This window comes from Haemaphysalis longicornis, unplaced genomic scaffold (genome assembly GCF_048455015.1).
Source record: "Haemaphysalis longicornis isolate Haplotype H1 unplaced genomic scaffold, Haemaphysalis longicornis Haplotype H1 scaffold_1, whole genome shotgun sequence".
NCBI lineage: Eukaryota > Metazoa > Arthropoda > Arachnida > Ixodida > Ixodidae > Haemaphysalis > Haemaphysalis longicornis.
The window spans coordinates 286,316,508-286,337,768 of record NW_027526203.1 but is presented as its reverse complement, the minus strand read 5'-3'; the positions used below and the strand labels follow the sequence as shown (position 1 = coordinate 286,337,768).

Sequence of the window (21,261 nt, the reverse complement as noted above, 5' to 3'; positions counted from 1 at the left end):
GTGAAGAGTTATGTTTGCTGAAGTGCTGCTGGAACCAGAATGGGATACAATGGACTACACACTCCATTTCACCCCTTCTGTTACCAGAGGACTAAGCACTTCGAGTGTTGCACTGCTGAGCACAAGGTCGCGGGTTCGGTTCCCGGCCGCGACAGCCGCTTTTCTGACGGAGGCGAAAAGCGAAAACGCCTGCGTGTTTGAGATTTCGGCGCACGTTAAAGATCCCCAGGTGTTCAAAATTAATCCGGAGCCCTCCACTTCGGCACGCCTCATCGCCTGCATTGCGTCGGCGCGTTAAACCCCACAATCAATCAATCAAGCACTTCCAGTGGCATAATGATGAGAATGAAGTGTGTGTTTTCCAACGCTTCCTGTGAGGGGAAAAAATGGGGAGGGAAACATCAGCACTATGATAAGCATACTTGCACCATTAGAAAGTTGACCTGTCAAGCAGCAAACCCCCAATGTGAGGTTGCAAAGTATGATTTCTCGAAAAGCAACCAGAGAAGAGATATAAGCCTTTGCTCTATCCGAAGCTCCCATCAGGCTTTCTTGTCCTTGCTATGGTGCATTTCTTCTACCTGTGCCTTTCAGCACCTTGCATACTGCATCTGAATGTGTCTAAAGATTGTGCATATCTACAAAAAAACCGTTAAGCCACCTGGTGTGTATGGTACAAGGCAAAAGGGTCCATTTTATTGGGAGATTTTATAGCTTCTTTGGGCAGTTTTCATGGCTATAAATAGACATCATAGTTAATTATGAATAATCACGTGCTTGGACAATGTCTCAAGCTAAATGGCCTGAAGCCGGAAGTGTATAAAAACTATAAAAACTCACGTATTAGGTATACCAGTTACTTCATTATTGTCTGTTTGAATGCACTGGCGTTAAGATGGTCATGCGAGTGCAGGAGTGCAAGAAGCGTCTCCCCCATCTGCAGGTGCACTTTTCTGCTGAGCAAGCCTGAACATTGGTCATTCGTTACAATAGATAGTGGCATTAGTGGCTGCTTTTGTGAGCTGTATAGCTAAAAGTAATGATGGAAGTGTTTGGGTGATCTTGTACAAAATGGTTGATGGGAGAATTCAGGGAAATGCGACAAAGTTGTGTAGCCGAAATGGATGGACAAAAGCAACGCTGTTTGGAAATGCTTGTGCACAAGATTAGTTCCAAACCTTTACTTTCTGGCCATCTCATCATCATCATTCCGAGCAAAAAAATGCGAAATTGGGGCAGGGATTGCTAACGCATGACTGTTGCCATGAATCCCGTTGGTCACCCTTGCAAAAGTTTTCTCCTGGGCCCGTTTGCCCGAACGCGATAAGTGTGTGAATAAGTTCTGAACTACGACTTTAGCGCTGTCTATGTAATAAGTTCCTTACCCGAAACTGATACAAACGCTCGGTTAAGGTAGCGTTTCCGTCGGTTTTTCTGGCAACCGGCTTATTTGCCGTGGCCGACTTCGACTTATTGGCGTCTTATTCGCAAGTGGGAACTTAATCGGGAACTTATGCGTATGGGCAAACGGGCCCTGGTTTGCTCCTAGTGACGACTGTAGCTTGTGTGTACCTCTTGTCGTGGCAAAATCTAAGCTCTGTTGAAGTGCAAATGCACGGAATTTCTTTTGCAATAGCCTTTTTGCAGCTCTGATGTCCAGGAGGATTAGTTGGCAGCTGGCATACAAAACAAAGTAGCCTGCTCATGAAGGTTGCTGTATACAGTATACAGAGCCTACCTTATCTTGCAGAGAACACTGCTCTGTTGTGCACTTCATGAATTAGTTAATTTGAAGCCGTAACTTTCTCCAACTCCTGTCTGTGCTCAGTAAAAGCTTGCTGCACACAGACCCTTCCTCATATCACAGAGAACACTGCGTTATTGTGCGCTTAATGGATTGATTAATTTCAGGGCAACTTCTTCCAAAACATTGGATCTATCCTAATATTTTCTATCATTGGGACAACTATCTCAGCTCTGGTGATCGGCGGAGGTGTCTACCTGCTCGGCCTGGTGAGTTTGAGCTCTTTTTTATATTTCCCAGCGACTGCGATGTTTCATCTTATGTGATAACTTCAGGGTGCAGCATAATCGGATCTCTCATTTCCAGTTTTATTAGAATGTGTGAGAATATGATGAGTGCCTCGCATGCATTTAAGCTTTCACCAATGCATGCATTCATAGCCTCATAGGAGCCTAGAATGAAAAATTGCTTGATTTTAAAGGCATGGCTTTCTGTGTGCCATAGGGTAGTGTCTTTCAAATGGAGGTCTGCTGAGGCATTCCAGGGGTTCTGCAAAACTGTCCTTCTCCACTGCTTTTTTATCCTTTTGTCCAAACCTTGCCGGCTACGCAAAATACTGGCTTTGCGCCACATAGCATGTATGCTGTAAAGTGGGCATTTTGCACAACACCGCAACTTTGAGGATAAGCCAGACGCACAATAGGTGAACACAAGTCATTCAGCCTGAACATCTGAGTGAAACAGTGACGTTTCCCTAGCTGCACTCCCAGTCCAGCTTGTCAACACTGCAGAAGTGGTGTTTGCCCGAAAAGTTTGGCCGTCCCAAGCATTTCGCACTTTGCCGCTGCAGCGAAAATTGATCACTCTGCCGAATAAGCAACTCCGCAGCGCCGAATTTGCATGTAAATTCTCACCACGCAGTATGGGCTGTAGGCATTCTCATTATCTGGAAAGTGTTGTTCATTATGGCTTTTACTGGATTTCATGCCGTCCAGGATTTTTCTTGGGCTAGTAAGCAGTGCTGCCACTTAAACCGCTAATGTTCAGGTGATGTCTGCTTTGTATCTGTATTTATCAACACCACTGTATAACTCATTATGGTGTTGCATCACGATGACTTCTTTGTTACCTGAAGCAGGCAATTGTTGGAAGTCCCAGCTTTATGAAATGTAAATCACCTGCCAAAAAGCTACAACGTGCTCACTTACCATAGTTGTTGATCAGATTGTGTGGCGGGATCTTTCCACTGCAGGCTGATGTTGCCTACAAACTGGACTTCACCGAAAGCTTTGCATTTGGCTCCCTCATATCGGCTGTGGATCCTGTAGCCACACTGGCCATCTTTCACGCCTTAGATGTGGACCCAGTGCTCAACATGTTGGTGTTTGGCGAGAGCATCCTTAATGATGCAGTCTCTATCGTCCTTGCCACGTGAGTTGTTATTGCTTCCTTCGCGGCAAGTGGCCTTCAGTGTTTTGCTGTTCTTGCTATGGTCACTGCTGTGGTTCTTGTGCTTACGGAGACTTACGGTAAATCTGCGGAAGAACCATTGCCTAAGAAATGGCTTCCACAACGAGAGCAGGGGTGGCTGTTTCTTAGTTATCTGTAAATTTTATATTTTTCAGCAGGAGTGGTAAATGCAGTAGAAAGTGTCTGTGTGCAACTAAGTGCAGTTTGTTTGCTTCTTTTTTTTCCAGAACCATTCTGGAATCAGGAAGCCCTGGCATGGTCTCCCTGACGACGGGACAACTAGTCTTGCATGGAATTCAACGCTTCTTCCTAGTTTTCTTCTGCTCCGCTGCGATCGGAGTGGTGTTTGCCTTGGCCGCAGCTCTTATATCCTTCTGGCTTTATAGATCCCCAACTTAAATTAGATGGCAGCTGGTACATTCAGCTACGTGGCATTCAATAATTTTTAACACACTAAATTCGATATGAAACATTGTGCCTGTGAACATTCTTGATAAGTATGCATCAAATCATTTGTCGCTGATTGGAAGTTTTTTAATCAAAGTAAGTTATTCGTAAAATAATTTATTCAAAAAGCAAACACATCGTCTCAAGCCTACAAAAGTGTCGTCTAAATGAAGCACACTTACTGAGACAACTGTATTTGCATTAAAAATATGGCATCAACAGGCAAATCTCCCTGCACAAAAACATGGTCCATAGACATTCCCTTCAGGCATTGCCTGGTTTACAAAATTACAAAGTTCAAAAGTTGAGTGTGAACGTCAACAGTCGGACTGTAATGGGCTCACGGCATTTTTTTTTTTTATTCATTGAAATTCATTTTTCACTTTTGCCTAGCAGCTTGTTTATGATCTTTTTTTAAGGACATAAACTCTGAATAAAGGAATATACCGGCAGGATGTCTGGGTAAACAGTCTCATAAATTTTGCATAAGAAAAAAAAATCTGCATCGGTTAATCTCCCCTTGACAGCATGCAAAAGCATTTGCTTAACTGAGTGATAAAGATGTGTTATGTCCCAGGACAGACACCATGCCCTTTAATTGAAAGCACCTGTGTACAGCAAAGAGTCCCATACATTTTTAATGGAGAGCAACACAAGCGGGCTGGCTGCACAAGTTCACGAGTGTTGTGGGCTCCAAGGTTACATCTAGGTAGGGGCACCAGGGCATGTCAAAGCTGAACCTAATTTTTGGGTATCAGCCAGCATTTTCCAGCTGGCGTGGGCTTTTGTTGTGTGTAAAAATGAGCCTTTATATGCCGCACGTTACACTAAAGTGCAGCAAACTGAAACTCGCACCCCACCTTAAAACTTGGGGGTACATACATGACCGCCTTCTAGCCTTGGTTGATGTCGCCATGTCAACTGGCAACTCAGGAGGGGCGTCAGCATCAATGCAGTTCCAGTATTAGTATTACAGTGCTGCTGCTTGGTTCTTTATTGTGAAATTGGAATCCCATCTGGAACAGTTGTAAGAAATTGAGATTTCTTTTGGCTAGCCTGTTTTGCAGCAGCGAGCTAAAATGGGTAAATTACTAGAGGATAAATTACCCATGCAGAGTATGCGCACAAGCATTACACAAATGTGCATGTTCATATTTGTTTGTTTGCTGTAAATACTGGAAGAAAACAACTTATAATTTACCTAGTTGGCACTCATAAGTATCTGGTGCCTATCAGATATGAAGCTTTTTGGTTGAGACATTTCAATAACTTATTTCTAATGCAGAACATTAAAATAAAAAATTTGCAATGTTGATGTTCTATGTAGTACTGTAGCTCTATTTTTGTGCTCAAAGTGGCAAGGTCTGTCAAACAATCATTTACTGTGCAACTACAGGTTGTGTCTAGTTAATATTGAATGAGATCAAGTTTGCAAAAGCTTGAAACACATACTCGTAGGATTTGTTCATGTGTACTACAAGTGATGTGATGTCCAAAAGCACATCTCTGGCCAGCTCCTTGACAGAACTATTCCGATGGTGCACCTGCTCAAGTATGTGGATCTACGCAAGAATCCGTCACTCGAATTTGGAATGATGTTAGTTTTTGTGTACGCCCCTTATGGGCTTGCAGAGGGCATACATCTATCAGGTAAGGCCCGCTATTTATCACTGTAACAAAAAAAAAATCTTTGGAATGCAAAAAAATTGTAACAAATTGTGGATTGTTTCAAATTATCTACAGTACCTCTGGCACTGTAAGTAAGCAAGTTCTTACTGTATGCGGTTTCCAGGAAAATAAGGAGAAAGCACAGTTGTACAGAAAATAGGTCGGATAACATTGATTGGGGTTTTATAATTCGGGTGATCCGATGTCAAATGTCTCAGCCATCCATGAAAAGCCCTCACTGATTTTTCTGAAGCATATTGAGTTTGTTTTCTATCATGTGAGTAGATATTCGCCGTAATATTTTATCTGAAAAAAAATTGTTACGTGTGAGTGCCCATAAAAATTTTGGACTTGGAGCTTTTAGCAGTCATTATTTTGTCTTATTTTGCTCTAAGAAAAATGTTCCAAGTGAAGCCTTTTGAGAAATTAGCAAATATCGGCTATTTCTTTTTAATTAAACAATGTTGTAGTTTATCTCCATGACTCCTTTAAAAATCGATTCTACACTTGCTTTATGTTTGGCTTATGTGTGGTTGGCTTTTTTGCACTCTTGGCATCATGCCGAAAAAACAACTTGAATAGCGAAGAAGACAGCAACATGTTGGCCTTTCCCCAGAGCCAACTTCTTGTATTGCTGCAGGTGTTGAGCAGATAATAAATAAAGCTACGTGCAGAATGACAGTTCCACCTTACATAGAGGGCTACGCAGATGGCTAAAATGACTGCACAGATCCAATCTTAGAACCACTGGTTTGGAGGCGAAAGAATACCAGCTTTTACTTTCTTTTTTAAGTTCATTGTGGCAACCAAGATCCTGAAATGTTAGTAGGGTCTGAAAGTCACAACAGAAAGAAGCACATCTTTAGCAGGAAACTTGCTTTACTTTGCACTCCTATCTATGGTCTGCACTCAACATAAATAACCAAAAAAAGTAAGGGGTACCCCCGTACTTATTAAAATTATTGTGAGCATTGGTTTTCTTACTTTTTGTCTTTTTTTTACTTATTTCGAACTGAAGGTCATTTCTTCTTGCTTCATTCATTTTTCTTTCAAACACATGCCTGGCACAGAATTAGTTCTGGGACCTTATGGTCATCAGTCAAAAGACTATAGCATCTGTGTCTTCATCTTATTAGAATTTTCTGGCTCAAATTCAAGTAGCAAAATGGCCTCAATTGCAGTCATTTTTTTCCTAATGTCATGGCTGGAAATGTGAGCTTTCCTCATTTCTAGGTTTGTCTGATTAGTTGTGCCTATATTGTTCAGTCAGCTTCATTTTTAATGCTTATTTTCACGCTGTTAGAATTCAGGAAGTGTATAATGAGTAGGTCACCATTCCACTCCTGTGGACATATGTCGTGGATCGGTTGTGTGCCATGTCACTAATTTTCATTCACACTTCTTTCTCTATTTGTGCTTGAAGGCATCATGGCTATCCTTTTCAATGGAGTTGTGATGTCACACTACACCCACTTCAACCTGTCATCAGTGACTCAGATTACAATGCAGCAAACACTGCGAACCATCTCGCTAATTGCTGGTGAGCTTTGTATTTGTACCTTTCTTAAAGCCTGTGTCCTGTTTCTTTCTTTGTTTTTTAGTGCCTAATAATTTGTTTCTCCTAAAACATCTTAACATTGTGCAACAAAAGCAACTTTAGCACCATGTGATCTGTCTCCCTTCTTTTGTTAAATGCATAGCATTCTTGGGCCAGTAACGTGAGGTGCTCGGGAATGGAATGAATTTGAACCTGCGCTTCTCATTTTTCATGATCCAAAAAACTACTGGCACTATTATAGGCCTTTCATTATAGCACATGAAGCTGAAGTGTATATGGGGAAATCCTTCCCGAATTTCGCCCACTGGTGGCTAGGGTCATGCATGTCAACATTGCTAAGTGAATGTTGAGGGCCAAACAAAATTATATAAACAAAAATCATAGGGTTCTTTCTGTTAAAAATTTATACTGGATTATTTCTTTAGCAACTAAATTTATATACCAGAGTTTATATTTATATTTAGCAACTAAGTTTATATACCAGAATGGTGTCGAAGAGAGGCGAGATAAAAGCAGAGCAAGAACAGAAGACAAAGAAAAAAAGTCTACCCTACACTGTCTCAAGTGGTGCGAAGCACAGCAAGGACAAAACAAAGAAAAGGACGCTGTCTAGTTAAAAAATGGTGTCAAATAAAAGCAATATTGAAGCAGAACAAGAACAAAGAGGTACAGTGGGGCCAAACACAACGAAACGTACGACTGCATTCGGCTAGTTTAAACTGCACAGGCCTGATCAGCCCCACCCTGCCGCCTGAAAAGAAAGCACGACAAGGACGATTCAACTGTGTGTACTATGCACTATATAACAGTCCCCAATAGGAAGTTATGGCCCAATTTTTTTTTCTTGGTGACGTCAGATAAAAACAGAAAGTTGTTTTCTTGCTATCAAGAAAAAAGAAAAGCAGCTTACTATAGCTTGCCATCCTGTGTAGCCTTCACCTTGTGAATCGGTCTCCTCTTCTAACCTTCCAGAAACATCGGTGTTTGCCTACCTTGGCCTTGCGATATTCAGCTACCGACTTATCATCAAGCCTTCCCTCATTATATGGAGCATTGTGAGTCATTGTGTTTGTCCTCATCCATCATTTAACGTGAGCTAACTTTGTATGGATCTTAACAGGCACAAAAACAGTGTGGGTGGTCATCACGAATGGCCTTGCCTTCCAAGTAAAAGGTCATCTAGTTGGTGAAGAAAGGGGGGAAGGGAGGAGCCCGGCAAGCTGCTGAGCTCCCTTCTCTGCATGATGGGCAAACGTGGGAAACCCATGTCAATTTCAATTGAAAAAAAAAGTGGATAGAATGAGAAAAATGTGTATTAAGGATACTAGAAATATGTGTATGTATGTTTCTTTGCTTCCTCAATATTTTGTACATTGAAATGTTCAGTGAAAATGAGGACAGAAAAGCCTTTGAATTGCAAAGCACACAATGGCACAGCATGAACGTGCACAGCAAATTTTAAACAAATCATGAAAGTCAGCTTGCGAAATTTGCAAAAAATTCGGTGATGAAGTACATTAACATAAGTACGGGTACAAAGAAATACGAATGGAGCACAGCATATGATACAAGCGGTGGCATAAGGTTGCCAGGCTTGAAAGCTCTGCGCATACGCTGGGCTGGCACACATGTGAGAGTAGTGTGCCGTTAGGTAGAATTGCTGGTTAGTGAAGCAGCGCTGTACATATATATTTCTTTAGTTGCACATTTCAACCCCACTGCGCAGCTGAGCAGGAAGCAAGTTTCGAGCCTAACCTTTTGCATCGATAGCTGATGAGGTGTATTGTGCTTACGGCACTAGATAAAGGCCGTGCATGCATGCTGCTATGCTGATGCATGGTTATTCAAAAACAAGGTGTGCAGTTAAGCGCAAGGCTGTGGCTGGTTCAAGGATACATTTGACGGGATGCAGGCCGAAATTCGCTTGAAAGCGCAGCAGTGGTAAAAAGCACAACTAAATGAGTATACAGCGTCACTCGGTTGTGCAGGCATTTGATTTAGCAGTAGGTCATATTCTGAAACACCCTGAGAAAGTTGCGCAAGTGCGGAGTTTCTAAATCATGTTGCCAGATAGCGCAGCATGTGTCGAAGGCTGTATGCTCCGTTGTTTGTATTTCTTTGTATTTCCCGTGTACTTTCAAATATATAAACAGCATTCTTGTCAACATTTGATATGTAGCCTTCATGGCTACCAATAGAATGTGCTGTTGCCTTGCTAGAGATTTGCTATTTTCTTTTTTTTACAAGGAATCAGGGTACTGAGCGAGGGCCACTTGTGCATTTGCTTTTATTTCGAAAGTGGAAATTGCCTTTCACTCCAGAGAAAGCTTTTGATGGTCAAATCTTTGTGTTTAAAATCTTTATATTTGTCTTTAGGGGTCATTTTTAAGGAAAAAAGTAATACATTGTATGCAGGGGCACCTCACTACTATTTTCTTTTTAGGACATTTCTCTTTGTAGGATAATGTTCTGAAGTAAGTACTATGGTGCTTTTGATGCGTATCTTATTGTCAGAGTGCTCTATGTGAAGGGCGAAAGAAGTGAACTCGCTCATGTGACAGTTGACATTGTTTGTGTTCCCATTTCAGGTACTGTGCCTGCTGGGTCGTGCAGCAAACATTTATCCTCTGTCCTTTCTGATGAACTACTTCAGGGAGCACAAGATCACCAAGAAGATGATGTTCATTATGTGGTACAGCGGTGAGTATCGTGCTGTTGTTGTTTCATTCATAGAACTGACATGGCTGGTCATTGCTAGTATACATTTGACGATGAAACATTGTGAAAAACTCTCATGACACACATCGCGGTTCAAGATCTGTTCAGTTGAAATTTCTCAAATCGAAATTCATGCAGGCTGTGATTACCTTCCTGGTGCCTATAAGTCAAGTTACATTTAAAGCTGGTTCTCGTGAAGCTTAAATTATACTTAAATCCTTCCACCCTCTGTTGCTCATTTGTTTTCAGGAATATTTGCTCCAGCAGTCAGTGGACGAGATCGCGTTCTGCCTATAGTGGAATTATTTAATTTAAACAGCTCACCTGGTACACAAGCTTCACTTGCATTGAAGCTGACCATTAGCCTTCATGATGTGGTGAAACAATCGTGGTTGTTATTCTTGCCTCAGCCGGACGCATGCTGCCATGCTCCTATCTTTACCAATCTGTTCCTGCTATGTTAGAGCTTAGGGTTATGACAAAGGTTAGTTCTACCTTGGCCAGTAGGCAATGCCACAGTGAGTGTTATTTTTTTTATTATTTTTTTTTATTTAATACATACTGCGGACCACACTTAAATCCAAGCAGGAGGGCATGGTACAATGCAAAGAGCAATACAACAAAACATACACAAAAAACAATGCACAGTTACCCAGTATCGCAAGTACTTCATTCGTTTATCTGGTTCCAGTCTGAAATGGTGCGTGGAAAAAACGAAAATTTGAATGTGTCCGTTCTCGCGAAGTACGGAGTTAGTGCATTTGGTTGGTGATGTCTTGTCGGTCTTATGTTTAATGGAGAAAGAAAAGGGGTTGGATCAAGGGCAAGTTTGCGATTATATAAAAGAGACAGAAAATCAAGGCGGGACTTCTTTCTACGATCCTGAAGGGAAGGAATATTATTAGCTAGCATTAGGTCTGTGGGGGAGTCCGTTCGCGAAAACCTAGAATAAACAAACTGAATGGCCTTCCGCTGAATCCTTTCAAGTTTCTTAATGTTTTGTTTAGTATGGGGGTCCCACACGATACTCGCATACTCCAGCTTCGGCCTAACGAAAGAAAAATAACTAAGAAGCTTAAAGAGTGTTAGCCGACTTTGTGGCCTTGACATTGTGTGCACACTGCTGTTTTCTCCTCCGCCAGGGCTCCGGGGCGCTATTGCGTACGCCCTGGCCATGCACTTGGACTTTGACGATGAGAAGCGCCACGTGGTAGTGACCACCACGCTCATCATAGTGCTCTTCACCATTCTCGTCATTGGCGGCTCCACGATGCCTCTCATGAAGGTGAGGCTTGTGTTTGTCACTCTAGTCTGGGAGAGACCCACTCAAGTCATTTGCTAGCATTTCAGGCTTGCGGTTTGATAGGCCGGGGGAATTTTTTTGTATATAATCGAAATTACCGCCTGAACATTACTGTCATCTGTATGGGCCAAATAGGGCATCTTGTACGCTTGTCATGGGGGTTTCAAATCAAATCCATTGGGCTGTGGGCACCATTGACTGAAAAGGAATAGAAAAAGAGGTTGCTGATGGCTCACGTGACCTTTTTTCAGCCTCTTTACATTGCACTTGAGCCTGGTAAGCAACATCTAGTATGACAGAGAGAAAGTACTGACCTGTCTAATACTTATGGCCTGTCGTGTTGCATTTTGTTTTCAGCTTTTAATGGTTATGAACCAATTTGCCCGACTTTTGGTGTTACTATTTAAGTTAGTATGCCTTAACTATGAAAGTTAAATCACAAAAACAAAGAACTAAGTAAGAGAAGTTTGCTTCGAGTAGTACTTGTAAATATTTGCTCTTTATTTACTTGTGAAGGCGACTTGCATAAATGGGAGCCAGAAAGTACTGTTTAAAAAACTTGCTGACACTTCATCACTGAGTGGAGATGTGGTCTGTTGCATAAAGCTACGTAGTTACCTAAAATTCTTTGAGAGGTTTCATAGCAGAACATCCAAAGTTGTGCTTTTCATATTTTGGACTGAATTTTTATCCCATGCACTTTATTTGTATTCAGTTTTTGAAAGCTGACAAGCAGACGACAAGAAAGAAACGCAGGCGGGCTCGTCAAGTGACACTCAGCAAAACCAAAGAAATGGTCGGTATTGCCTTCTAAATCATTCCTAATGAGTCTGCTTTTGTTTCCCTTTATGACACATTTCACCATGCTTCTGAATACTGCTTGCTTCTGCTTCGCTATATTTTAAATGGAAATTTTGACCATGTGGTCAGAGCTCCAAGTCTAGCCCACTTATAACAATACCAGTTACAAGACTATATTTGATGTAAGAATACGTAGACAGCTGTGGCACCGTCAACTTCACTGTATGTCATATGACAAAATCAATCGCTTATTACAGGGCTGCAATCCCTCATTATCAGTTGTTGAACCTGACAGCATGGCCCAATCTAAAATTTAATACTATTAGGAGGCTGATGTGAAATGTGTTTTACAGCGTGGGAAGGGGAGGGCGTGTTACGTGTACAACACAAGTTTTCAAATATGGAAAAAGCCACGCCACTGTGCACTTCCAATCCCTGATGCATCTGCATCACGGGAAAAAAAAAAAATCATCTACTGCTCCCTTTCCCCCTACCACCATGGCTGTGAAGGGAGAGACCTGGGGACTCCCTTTTTATCTACTGTGGCCAGCTGTGGCCAACTGTCATCGTAGTCTTGCGATCCATATGCCCTTGGTTTAATACTGCAGATAATAGAAAACATCACTGTAGTGAAAGAAAATCTGCAAACCTTTTAACATTACCGCCACGTTTTGTTATGGACATAACATGCAACTGTGCTTTATTAGAAAGGTTGGACCATTCAGTACTCGCTACAGTTTTGTTTGGTGCACAATCGTGTTTCTGTTCCAGCATTTCAAACTACCCACTTTCTAAAAAGGCTTACAAGGGTTGTTTGATAGGTTTCAGAAACTTTTATGAGATGGCGCCACAATCTTTATGATGATGCCATGGCTGACAAGTATCACCCTTCATGATCTTGGCTGAACACAAGCAACAGCTCAAAATGTCCTCTGCACTGACAGCAGGCAGAATTTTGCTGCAGTGCTTTTGTGCATGAAACCAAGAGTTCAGTGAAACAAAAGTCACCTGCTTGGTTGGGAAGGAATCATGAAAAATAAAAATAAAGGGATGTTTTCCACAAGAGGAACAAAACAATTTTTATTGATGTCGTCCTAAACAGGGGCCCTATTCACATCAGGAACAACACGAGCAAGTCGTAGACAATGAACTCGCATGCACTAGCCACCAAGGTTACATGATCAATGCCAAGTTCCTGCTAGATCATCCAAGGTGGGGTTCACCTGCAAGAAATGCTCCCAATTGAGCAGGTTTTATTGTGAGACGGAGGTGCTCATTTTCAGAGCAGTGGGGGACACCTGTGTGGCGGGCTTTATTGCACTCCTTGTGATCAGGATAATTAACACCACTCAAATAACTCGGGAAATGCGCATGATGGTTATTTGATCATCTAATGTGCAGTGAGCCCCGTAAAGGCATAATTAATGTGGAACTTTGGTAATGTTAGACATTGTCCTTTTAAGTAACTATATTGCTAGCAAGTGCATAATTAGTGTGGAAGTTTGTTATGATAAACATTGCCATTTTACGCAAATGCATCGCTAGCAAAAGCGGAAGAAAATTGTATTGTACTTCATTGTCATAGCGCTCACTGGTGAATCCTGGGGGAAAGAAAACTCCCTCCCACCCGGGTGCATTCTGAACAAGCACTGTAAAGCTTGCAGTGTGTGCCATGTGCCACTGATTGCACTTCACATATAGACTCAAGGATTTAAGGGGAAAGAATAGCAAATAAATGGTTTCTGTTGCTTTTACTTCTGCTAGGGCCAAACTATTGATGCGGAGCACTTGTCTGAACTGACGGAAGAGGAGTATGAAGTGAACTTTATGAAGAGCAACATCAAGGGCTTCATTCTGCTGGACCTGAAGTACCTCATTCCTTTTTTCACCCGTCGTTTTACCCAAAAGGTGACAGCAGCTCTTGTTCGTTTCTACCCTACATATCCTGCCACTTTGCCACTGTACGTTTCACTTTCCCTTTTAATGTGTGGCATTCTGTGCCGCGTACCTTCACAGCCGTGACCGTGTAATGCCCTGCGCTTTCACAAAAATGCATAATTGGTGGAAGTAACACATTTGATCATGATAATAGCATAAATGGAGATAATTGGCTGAACAGAATTTTGAAAAACCAGAAATTAAGAAAAATAGTGAAAATGAAAATTTTACAAAAAATGAATTGACGAAATCAAAAATATCCAACTTGGTCATCTATTCCGAAAAATGGCCGCTAAACTAAAAAGTCCTGGAAAAGAACATTGGAAATAGGAATGAGAAAACGGGCTAACCCTGCACCGTGCCTTGCGTCTGCGGAAAAATACATAATTACTGAAAAAAAGCAATCAATCACTATAATGGTGTAAATTTACACCACTGGAGAAAAGAAACAAAAGGAAACTTGAAAACAATACAATAACCGAACTTATTTAGCTACTCATTGCCAAATCTGTCTGTAAAAAACTCGCATCCTAGGCAAGCGGCATAAGGATGCTATGCATTAGTAGACAATGCTCTTAATTTCTGCAGATTTTTTGTTTTTGCTTTCAAATTAAGAATGAGATTTAAGTGACGTAATGGTCATGAAGTTGTTCATTTGTACTGTGCTCCAAACCTTTGCTAATAACTTGTGAATGTACAATTTTCATTGGCCAAAAAGGGAGAACCTTCTATGAAGCAATATTTTTACGATGCAGTCCTTTTTATTTTGTTTTAAGTCTCACTGTGCAGCTACTGCTACCCATAGGTCGGCAGACTCACTCACAGGTGCACTCACACACCCCCACTCACCACTCATGAGTGAGTGGTGAGAGCCTAGCCATCGTTTTAGACTGGCGAGTGCGAGCGCAACTCGCAGGGAGCCCCGTTCACCACTCGCGAGTGCACTCGCGCCATTTTGCGGGGCTCACCGTGGTGAGCGCCACTTTTATGCTTGTACTCGCTGCTGGCTATTCGTTGCAGGAGCCGCTAGCTGGGATGGTTGTTAATGGCGGGATTGCTTTTAGCTTCGGAAGTATGTCATCACTGAGCTCCTGGTATGGGCACCCTTGAATTCTCTGGTGGAGTGTTGATTTAGAGATATAATTTGGATGGCCTTCTGACGCCGTAATGCACTAATACTGTTCGGTTTCATGACTCATGGAGGGTCTGCTGCACACACTCCCATGCGAGGGGAGACGACGAGTGGTGAGCACGAGCGCGAGTGAGTGCGAGTGGTGACGGCGAGTGGTGAGCATGAGGGAGTGCGAGTGGTTATGGGGAGTGGTGAGCTTGAGCGCAAGTGAGTGCGAGTGGCCACGGCGAGTGGTGAGCGTGAGTGCGAGTGAGTCCGTGAGGACAAATATATTTTTCTGTGTGAGTGTGAGTGAGTGGCGCCCAGTTTTGCAGAGGTATGCTGTTACCTGTCATGAGACAGTAGATCTTGGAAAACGCCAGCCAACTACTGCTGTTGCAATTGCACCCAACGTTCGCTGGACAGCTATGCCGTAGGAAAGGTTAAAAGTCTGGTAAATCTTGGAATAACCAGTTGTCTTGTTTTTAAAGGCTTGTTTTCCACTTTCTTATTGAGGCTGTGCAGAGATAAGCCAGCACATCATGAGTCAAAAGTCCAGGAACGCAAAGATTAGGAATCGAATGGGCGTGAGCATTTTTTCGTTTCTGTGTAAGAAGTCCGAAAGTGACAGAGTAGCTGCAGTGGAGGCGCTGCTTGCTACTGCACTGCCTAGCTCAGTCAACCATTTCGTTCCAGCTTTTGTACACCATAGCCAGTTAATAAGGATCTGTTCCAGTCCAAGTGCAAATGAAACGGGTCACGTGATATTTTGCAATGCGTTGGTTTGACTAAGCTGCTGTTCTTACATCATGCTTAGTGCTGCACCCAACAGAAACTATTGGTTGTTTCCCTTACTAGTGTAATAAGTGCTGCAATTCGGCAATCTCTAGTCCTCCTTTCTTCCTGCTGCTCCCCCTGTGGGACACTTTGGTTTTCTGTCTTGAGCAATAGCCCTCACAGAACACTATCTGAAGGTTGGTTCCGCCAGCACAGGGAAATGGGATGATGCATTTTATTTCAACTGCGTGCATTAAAGGTGTCATTTAAGCTTTTCTTGTTCCGAGAATTTCCTTCAAATGCGTAGGCTAGATGCACTGCCACATCCAAAATTGATCCTTTCTATTCATTTGGCATTTTTGTAGGTGCAATAGCATGTTTTTAACTATATATATGCAGTGAAACCGTGCAATGCACCTGTGTGGCACTACCTTCAACTGGTGTTCTATGCATAACCAAGCTTTGTTTGCGTGTCAGGAGAGGGCTTGTACAGCCCTGCATTTCGATGAGAAAAAGTACCGTGCACAATCCTGGCTTCGTTTCTGTCAATTTATTGCTGGTGCATTGAAGTTGCGGGTTATTCAGATGCATAGATCTATAGTGGTACCTCTCCAATCCAAGTCTGTCTTGAACTACTAACAAGAATGCATTGAATTTTTCTTTTTCTTGTATATCTATTCTTCAACGACGAGTCCTCGTGGCAAGGCCGCAAGGTACTCAGGCTGAATGCTTTCAGAGTATCCAAGCACTCGTTACATTATTTCCAGATCGCCTCGTTGGAATGTGTTATGACCAGTCAGATGGATGCCTTTAACGCATTCTGCTTTGGCTTTGTGCAGGAGGTGCAAGACGGCAAGATCCAAATGACCGACCTGACCAACCAGTGGTACCAAGCTATCCGAGCTCCCATTGATGAAAGTGAAAATGAAGATTCTGAGATCAATGGCGTTTAGTGTCCACACCATTTCTTAGTGGGTGTGCAAACGCATTCTTATTTGCTGTTTGTTATGCCGTGTATCAGGAGGTGTCCCTCAGAGTTCTTTGTGCATGAGCATAGAAGGCTGAAACTCGCCGGATCTGTGGAGCACCACACCTCCGCAAGACTGCCCTCGTTGGCACGAGGGGCACGAAACACAGCAAAGGCACAATGTAGAGGAAAAGACGCTGGCTCACGCTGTCAGCTCGAGCCGTGCCCGGTTGCAGTTTTCTTGAACAAAACAAAAGACGTGGTCACGTGGCCGATGGTGCAGCACTGGTGGGGGCCATGGCAAAGGAGCCAGTAACTACACCGCATGTTTAATTCTGTAGGTGACATCGTGAGCCTTTGTAACGATGCTTTGTATTGTAGACGACCAACGTAGTGGTTTCATCTTCAATTTTTTAATAAGACGAGAGATTTTTTTTTGCCTTCAACGATCAGAGGGGCACCTTCATGCTGATGGTCTGATCAAGGTAGGGTAACAAGTAATGGATTTATTTATCTAAAAGATAAAATTACTGTAAGCATACAGTTGAGGCTTTTTAGGGGAAGCAGGATTATATAGTGAGCTAAGGTGTTGTTTTGAGGGCTTGGAATTGTCCCCCTTTATTATATGTAAACTCATAGCTGGGCTACGTAAGTGAGGGCACGACTAATAAATTGAACAAAGAGCGAGAATGAAACTACAATATCCCAAAAATTATTTTTGTCCCCTAATGACACATTGTGTGTTAAGGATATTTTGCTCATTTTATTGAATGTTAAGGATATTACATTACTTCATTACCTTTATTGAGTATGTAATATTTTACAAAGCCTCAGGACTCTAGGCAGATACATAATGCACTGAAACACTGTGACTTCTAGAAATATATTGCTTGATGTACGCCTTTCTTACTGTGGCCTTGAGTGTGCTCATGACCAGTTGTCTGAAATCAGGAGAGCAGTCATAAACACCTCGCATCAGTGTGTCAGGAAGCACTGACAACAAGAAAGCAGGCACGCGCGCAGTACTCAATTCGTACAGATGTTTTGGATGTGCTGGTTGCCACAGGTTAATGGTTGGGTGCAACTGGATCCCAGTGCACGCTTGCATTTTCAACAGTACAGGCTTTTAAAGGTGTTTCCCCTTCTGAAGAGGTGCAAAAAGTTTGACATGAAATTCACATGGGCATTTTGGTACACGGGCAGTGACATATGCACCTTCACCACTTCTTGACGTAGGCTGAGGAGGACACAGGGGGTGGTATTGTGCATATCTATTCTTGATGCCACATTGTTTAGCTGTGCTGGCGTGCACCGCTCACCCCACTTTCTTCTTTCTTGCTTCATCGCTTGCATGCAGGCTTTAAAAGTATCATGCCAGTAGCCGCAAGGAGCTTACACATTCAATAACTTCTTCTGTCGCGAGTTCAGAAATGCAAGGCTTTATTTGTTTACTTTTGTAAGAAGTTGCACATTTTAAAGAAAACACAAGTGGGACCCGCCAGAATTCTGTGCAGGTCTTGGGTTTAATATGTGTGAGCAAGGGGAATGGGAAGCATTGTAGCTCTTGTTACTTGCATAATGAACACATTGGCATAACAAATGCACACCCTACACTAGTCATCAAAACCCCCCCACCCCGTGTTTTTTTTTTCCCTTGCATAATGCACACACTTCTTTCTTTCGATCAGAAAAGTGCGGCCAAAGGTTGTGCTGTTTGAACTCTCAAGCTGCTGCAGCTTGCTTTATACAAATGCTGTGTCTTAAATGCCCTTGCTTCTGCTGTGTGAGGCACCCGTTATCCTCTTGGACACCTCCCATTGTTGTGCCTGACCTTTGGCTAGTGGGGTCAAGTGTGCAACCCAGTCTATAGTAAAGAGAACTCAGCATTTGCATTTGAGTGGGTTGTAGTGCACAGTAAAGGCTGTTGCCAGATGTTGGCGTTTGCATCAGTTCATTTAGCGGCAATCGTACAAGGTCTGACGAGGCAGTTTCAATGCGTGCAAGAGCAGTTTTAAGATTGATATTGCAGGAAGAGAAAAAAGTGTGTACAAAGACTTTCGGCGCATAAGGAACACAGGCACCAAATTTTCAGGGGGGGGAGGGGGGGGGGGATGTTTTTATTATGTGAGTAAATATGCAAGGTACTTGCTAGCCAGCAACTTTACTTTTTTATACCAGTTCACCGAAGCAAGGGTATCGATGCAGACAAGTGCCCATTTTAGAGGACGTATAAAAGAGATTTGGTAGAAGTGGAATGTTTCAGCTTCATTCATTCGTTGATCATGCGGAGATTTTTCAAATGTTTCAAGCAGCACACCTTGCAAGTGTCTTTTTATTGGGGGAGGGCTCATGGCAACACTCCAAACATTCACTGAAGCATCGTGGCTTTGCAAAGTTTAACTTGCTCATTGATCACAACACATCTTTGCATGCTAATTGTTCTAATAGTAAAAACCAATTTAAACCACTTATGTGCGATCACACAGCCACTTTTTTGCTTGCAGTGTGTGGAATGTGTAGATGCATTTTTTCCACCTCCAAGTACTTGAAAAATAATTATCGTGACCCGACGAGTAATGCACAGTATTTCTCATTAAGTCTGCTGGAGCGTTGACACATTAGAAAAGCTCTTGTGAGATGGGGCATTGTGCCACTTTATGAGAGGTATATGGGTGTACATTAATCGATGTGGCTAACCGAATGACTCAGTTAACCTTGGATAATTAGGTAAATCAGCTAGCATAGGCTTCTGAAAGTGTTGTGCTGAAGTGAGTACCCTAAGAATTAAAGAAAAGTCAAAAATAGTATTATAAAAGGTAAAGCAACCATTCATGGTTACAAGTCCTGCTTGCTTTTTTTCTTTACATGTGTACGCAAGGTACATGTTGTGTTTGAGAGCATCGAAGTGCCTTTGTTCCATTTTGCTTAGTACAGCCTTCCTAGTGCTGACACTAGAAGTCAGGAAAAGAACGTGCCAAGACTGCAGCATTTCATTTCTGTGATTTAAGGGATCTAAAAACAATCAGGGTATTACAGCTTGTCAAAGTCGGCTGGCTTCTATAGGGCTGTAAACTTTTTGTTCTTAAAGGTCTTTTGCAACTTTGTCTTGAGGACATGTGAGAGTCAGTATGTGGGTGGCATCATGGTGGCACTTGCTTGACTTGTTGCATTATAAATGTCATTTTTGTAGAATGACCTCTTAGTGAAGCAACGCCTACGTGATACGCTTACTCCAGCCCAGTACGTGTCACCTGTGTAACTTGACCTTGTAGTGGTCCCGCTAGAGTGTGCATTTCAAGTTTTCAAGCCAGCACCTGTGTGTCAAGTTGTGCTATTACTTTCTGTAAACATGCAAAAGCTCCAACTCAAACTTTTAGGCCACATGAAAAAGTTGCCCAAAAATGGGGCTGTCCTTGTGGCAAAGGGCAGCCAGACTGCACTTTATACCTCCATAGTTATCTCGTCGCCATATCTTGGACAAGAGCTTATAGGAGCGCCATGAAACGTATGCATTGCTAGCAAGAGCCCAACGTTCCTTTTTTAATGCACGCTTGGTGGTGAAGCATCTTCGGCATGCTTGCATTGTGGCATGGTTGTATGTGACTATAGCCTTTGTTTTGTGCAAGGTGAATTACTTTTGCCAATAGCATGTTAGCTATTAAGTTATGCCGAGCAGAAACATGACCTTCTTTTGGGGTCCACCTATGGCAGATCCAGCTCTCAAAGTAATGCTGCTGACATTCCAGGGGCAACCATGGGGCTTGAGGGCAACTAATGTACTTTGCCTATCTCTCGAATTCATTGCGTCAAGTGTATTACAGTGGTTTCTTTGCTGCAAAACAAAGCAACTATGAAATTGTATCGAAAGCATAATTTTTCTTATAAAGTGGTCGATTCATACTGTTGACGAAAGGGGGAAAAAAGCCACAAATGTCAAGTCATGTAAGCTGTGTGTAAACAAAATGTGCGTCCTATTTGCATACGTCTTTTACCCAATGACAATGTGGCGGTGTTGCATGCCACAAAGTGTTATGATGCTTAATTCGCAAAACTTTCATTAAAATGAACTATACCAGTGTGTTTTGACGGTTTTACACCATGCTGCATTCATCCCTTAGGGGTGGCAGCTGTATAGGTTGTATATTTACTTAAGTTGCAGCTTGTTGAAGGTTTCTTGTTACGTTTGTAGGGATCGTGTGTTGATGTGCCATTCTGTATGAGCTTTTGTCCTCTGGTCTGGTGACTCGCTCAGTATATGAGAACAGCATGGAAAAGAAAAAGATTTAGCATCAAAACTGTGCTGTCTCAGCTACAGTATGTTTATCTGATTACATGAAATTAGCCTATCTGAATTAGAGTCAACCCTTTTTATACTATACATAGTATGGGAAGACTTGTGCAACAACCAAGCCTATGTGTGACAAAGGTGCTGTTATGAATGTGCTGCAGCATAAGCAAATGATTTGCTGCTTCTGTGATCTAGTAGATGTGCTTGATTAAAGCGTGTGTTACCTTTTTATTTGCGAATTTATTATGCACTCACACATTACATTAACACATTATTTATACCAGGCTGGTGGAAAGGTTTGAAGCCTTTTTTGTTCATGACAAAGTTGCACAGCCAATGTTTTTTTTTCCTTAAAGGAGCCATGAAGACAAAACACAAGTTTGGTTCATTCAAAAGATTTCCTCGTTATAATCATGCTGCCACCACTTTCAATGTAAACTTCGCTCAAATAAGCTGTATAATTAGGAAAAA

General features: G+C 42.3%; 1 protein-coding gene across 1 annotated transcript in view; it reads left to right on the top strand.

Moving 5' to 3' along the window:
* The window catches only part of Nhe1 (Na[+]/H[+] hydrogen exchanger 1), a 44,504-nt gene extending 23,483 nt beyond the window's left edge, over positions 1-21,021 (top strand). The window contains exons 6-16 of the mRNA XM_077679345.1: positions 1,912-2,013; positions 2,997-3,175; positions 3,442-3,580; positions 5,206-5,311; positions 6,753-6,869; positions 7,860-7,942; positions 9,476-9,587; positions 10,748-10,890; positions 11,624-11,704; positions 13,474-13,617; positions 16,375-21,021. Coding sequence (XP_077535471.1) covers positions 1,912-2,013; positions 2,997-3,175; positions 3,442-3,580; positions 5,206-5,311; positions 6,753-6,869; positions 7,860-7,942; positions 9,476-9,587; positions 10,748-10,890; positions 11,624-11,704; positions 13,474-13,617; positions 16,375-16,488 — 1,320 coding nt within the window. The 3' untranslated portion in view covers positions 16,489-21,021. The remainder of the gene's footprint in view (positions 1-1,911; positions 2,014-2,996; positions 3,176-3,441; positions 3,581-5,205; positions 5,312-6,752; positions 6,870-7,859; positions 7,943-9,475; positions 9,588-10,747; positions 10,891-11,623; positions 11,705-13,473; positions 13,618-16,374) is intronic.
* The last annotated feature ends 240 nt before the right edge of the window (positions 21,022-21,261 follow it).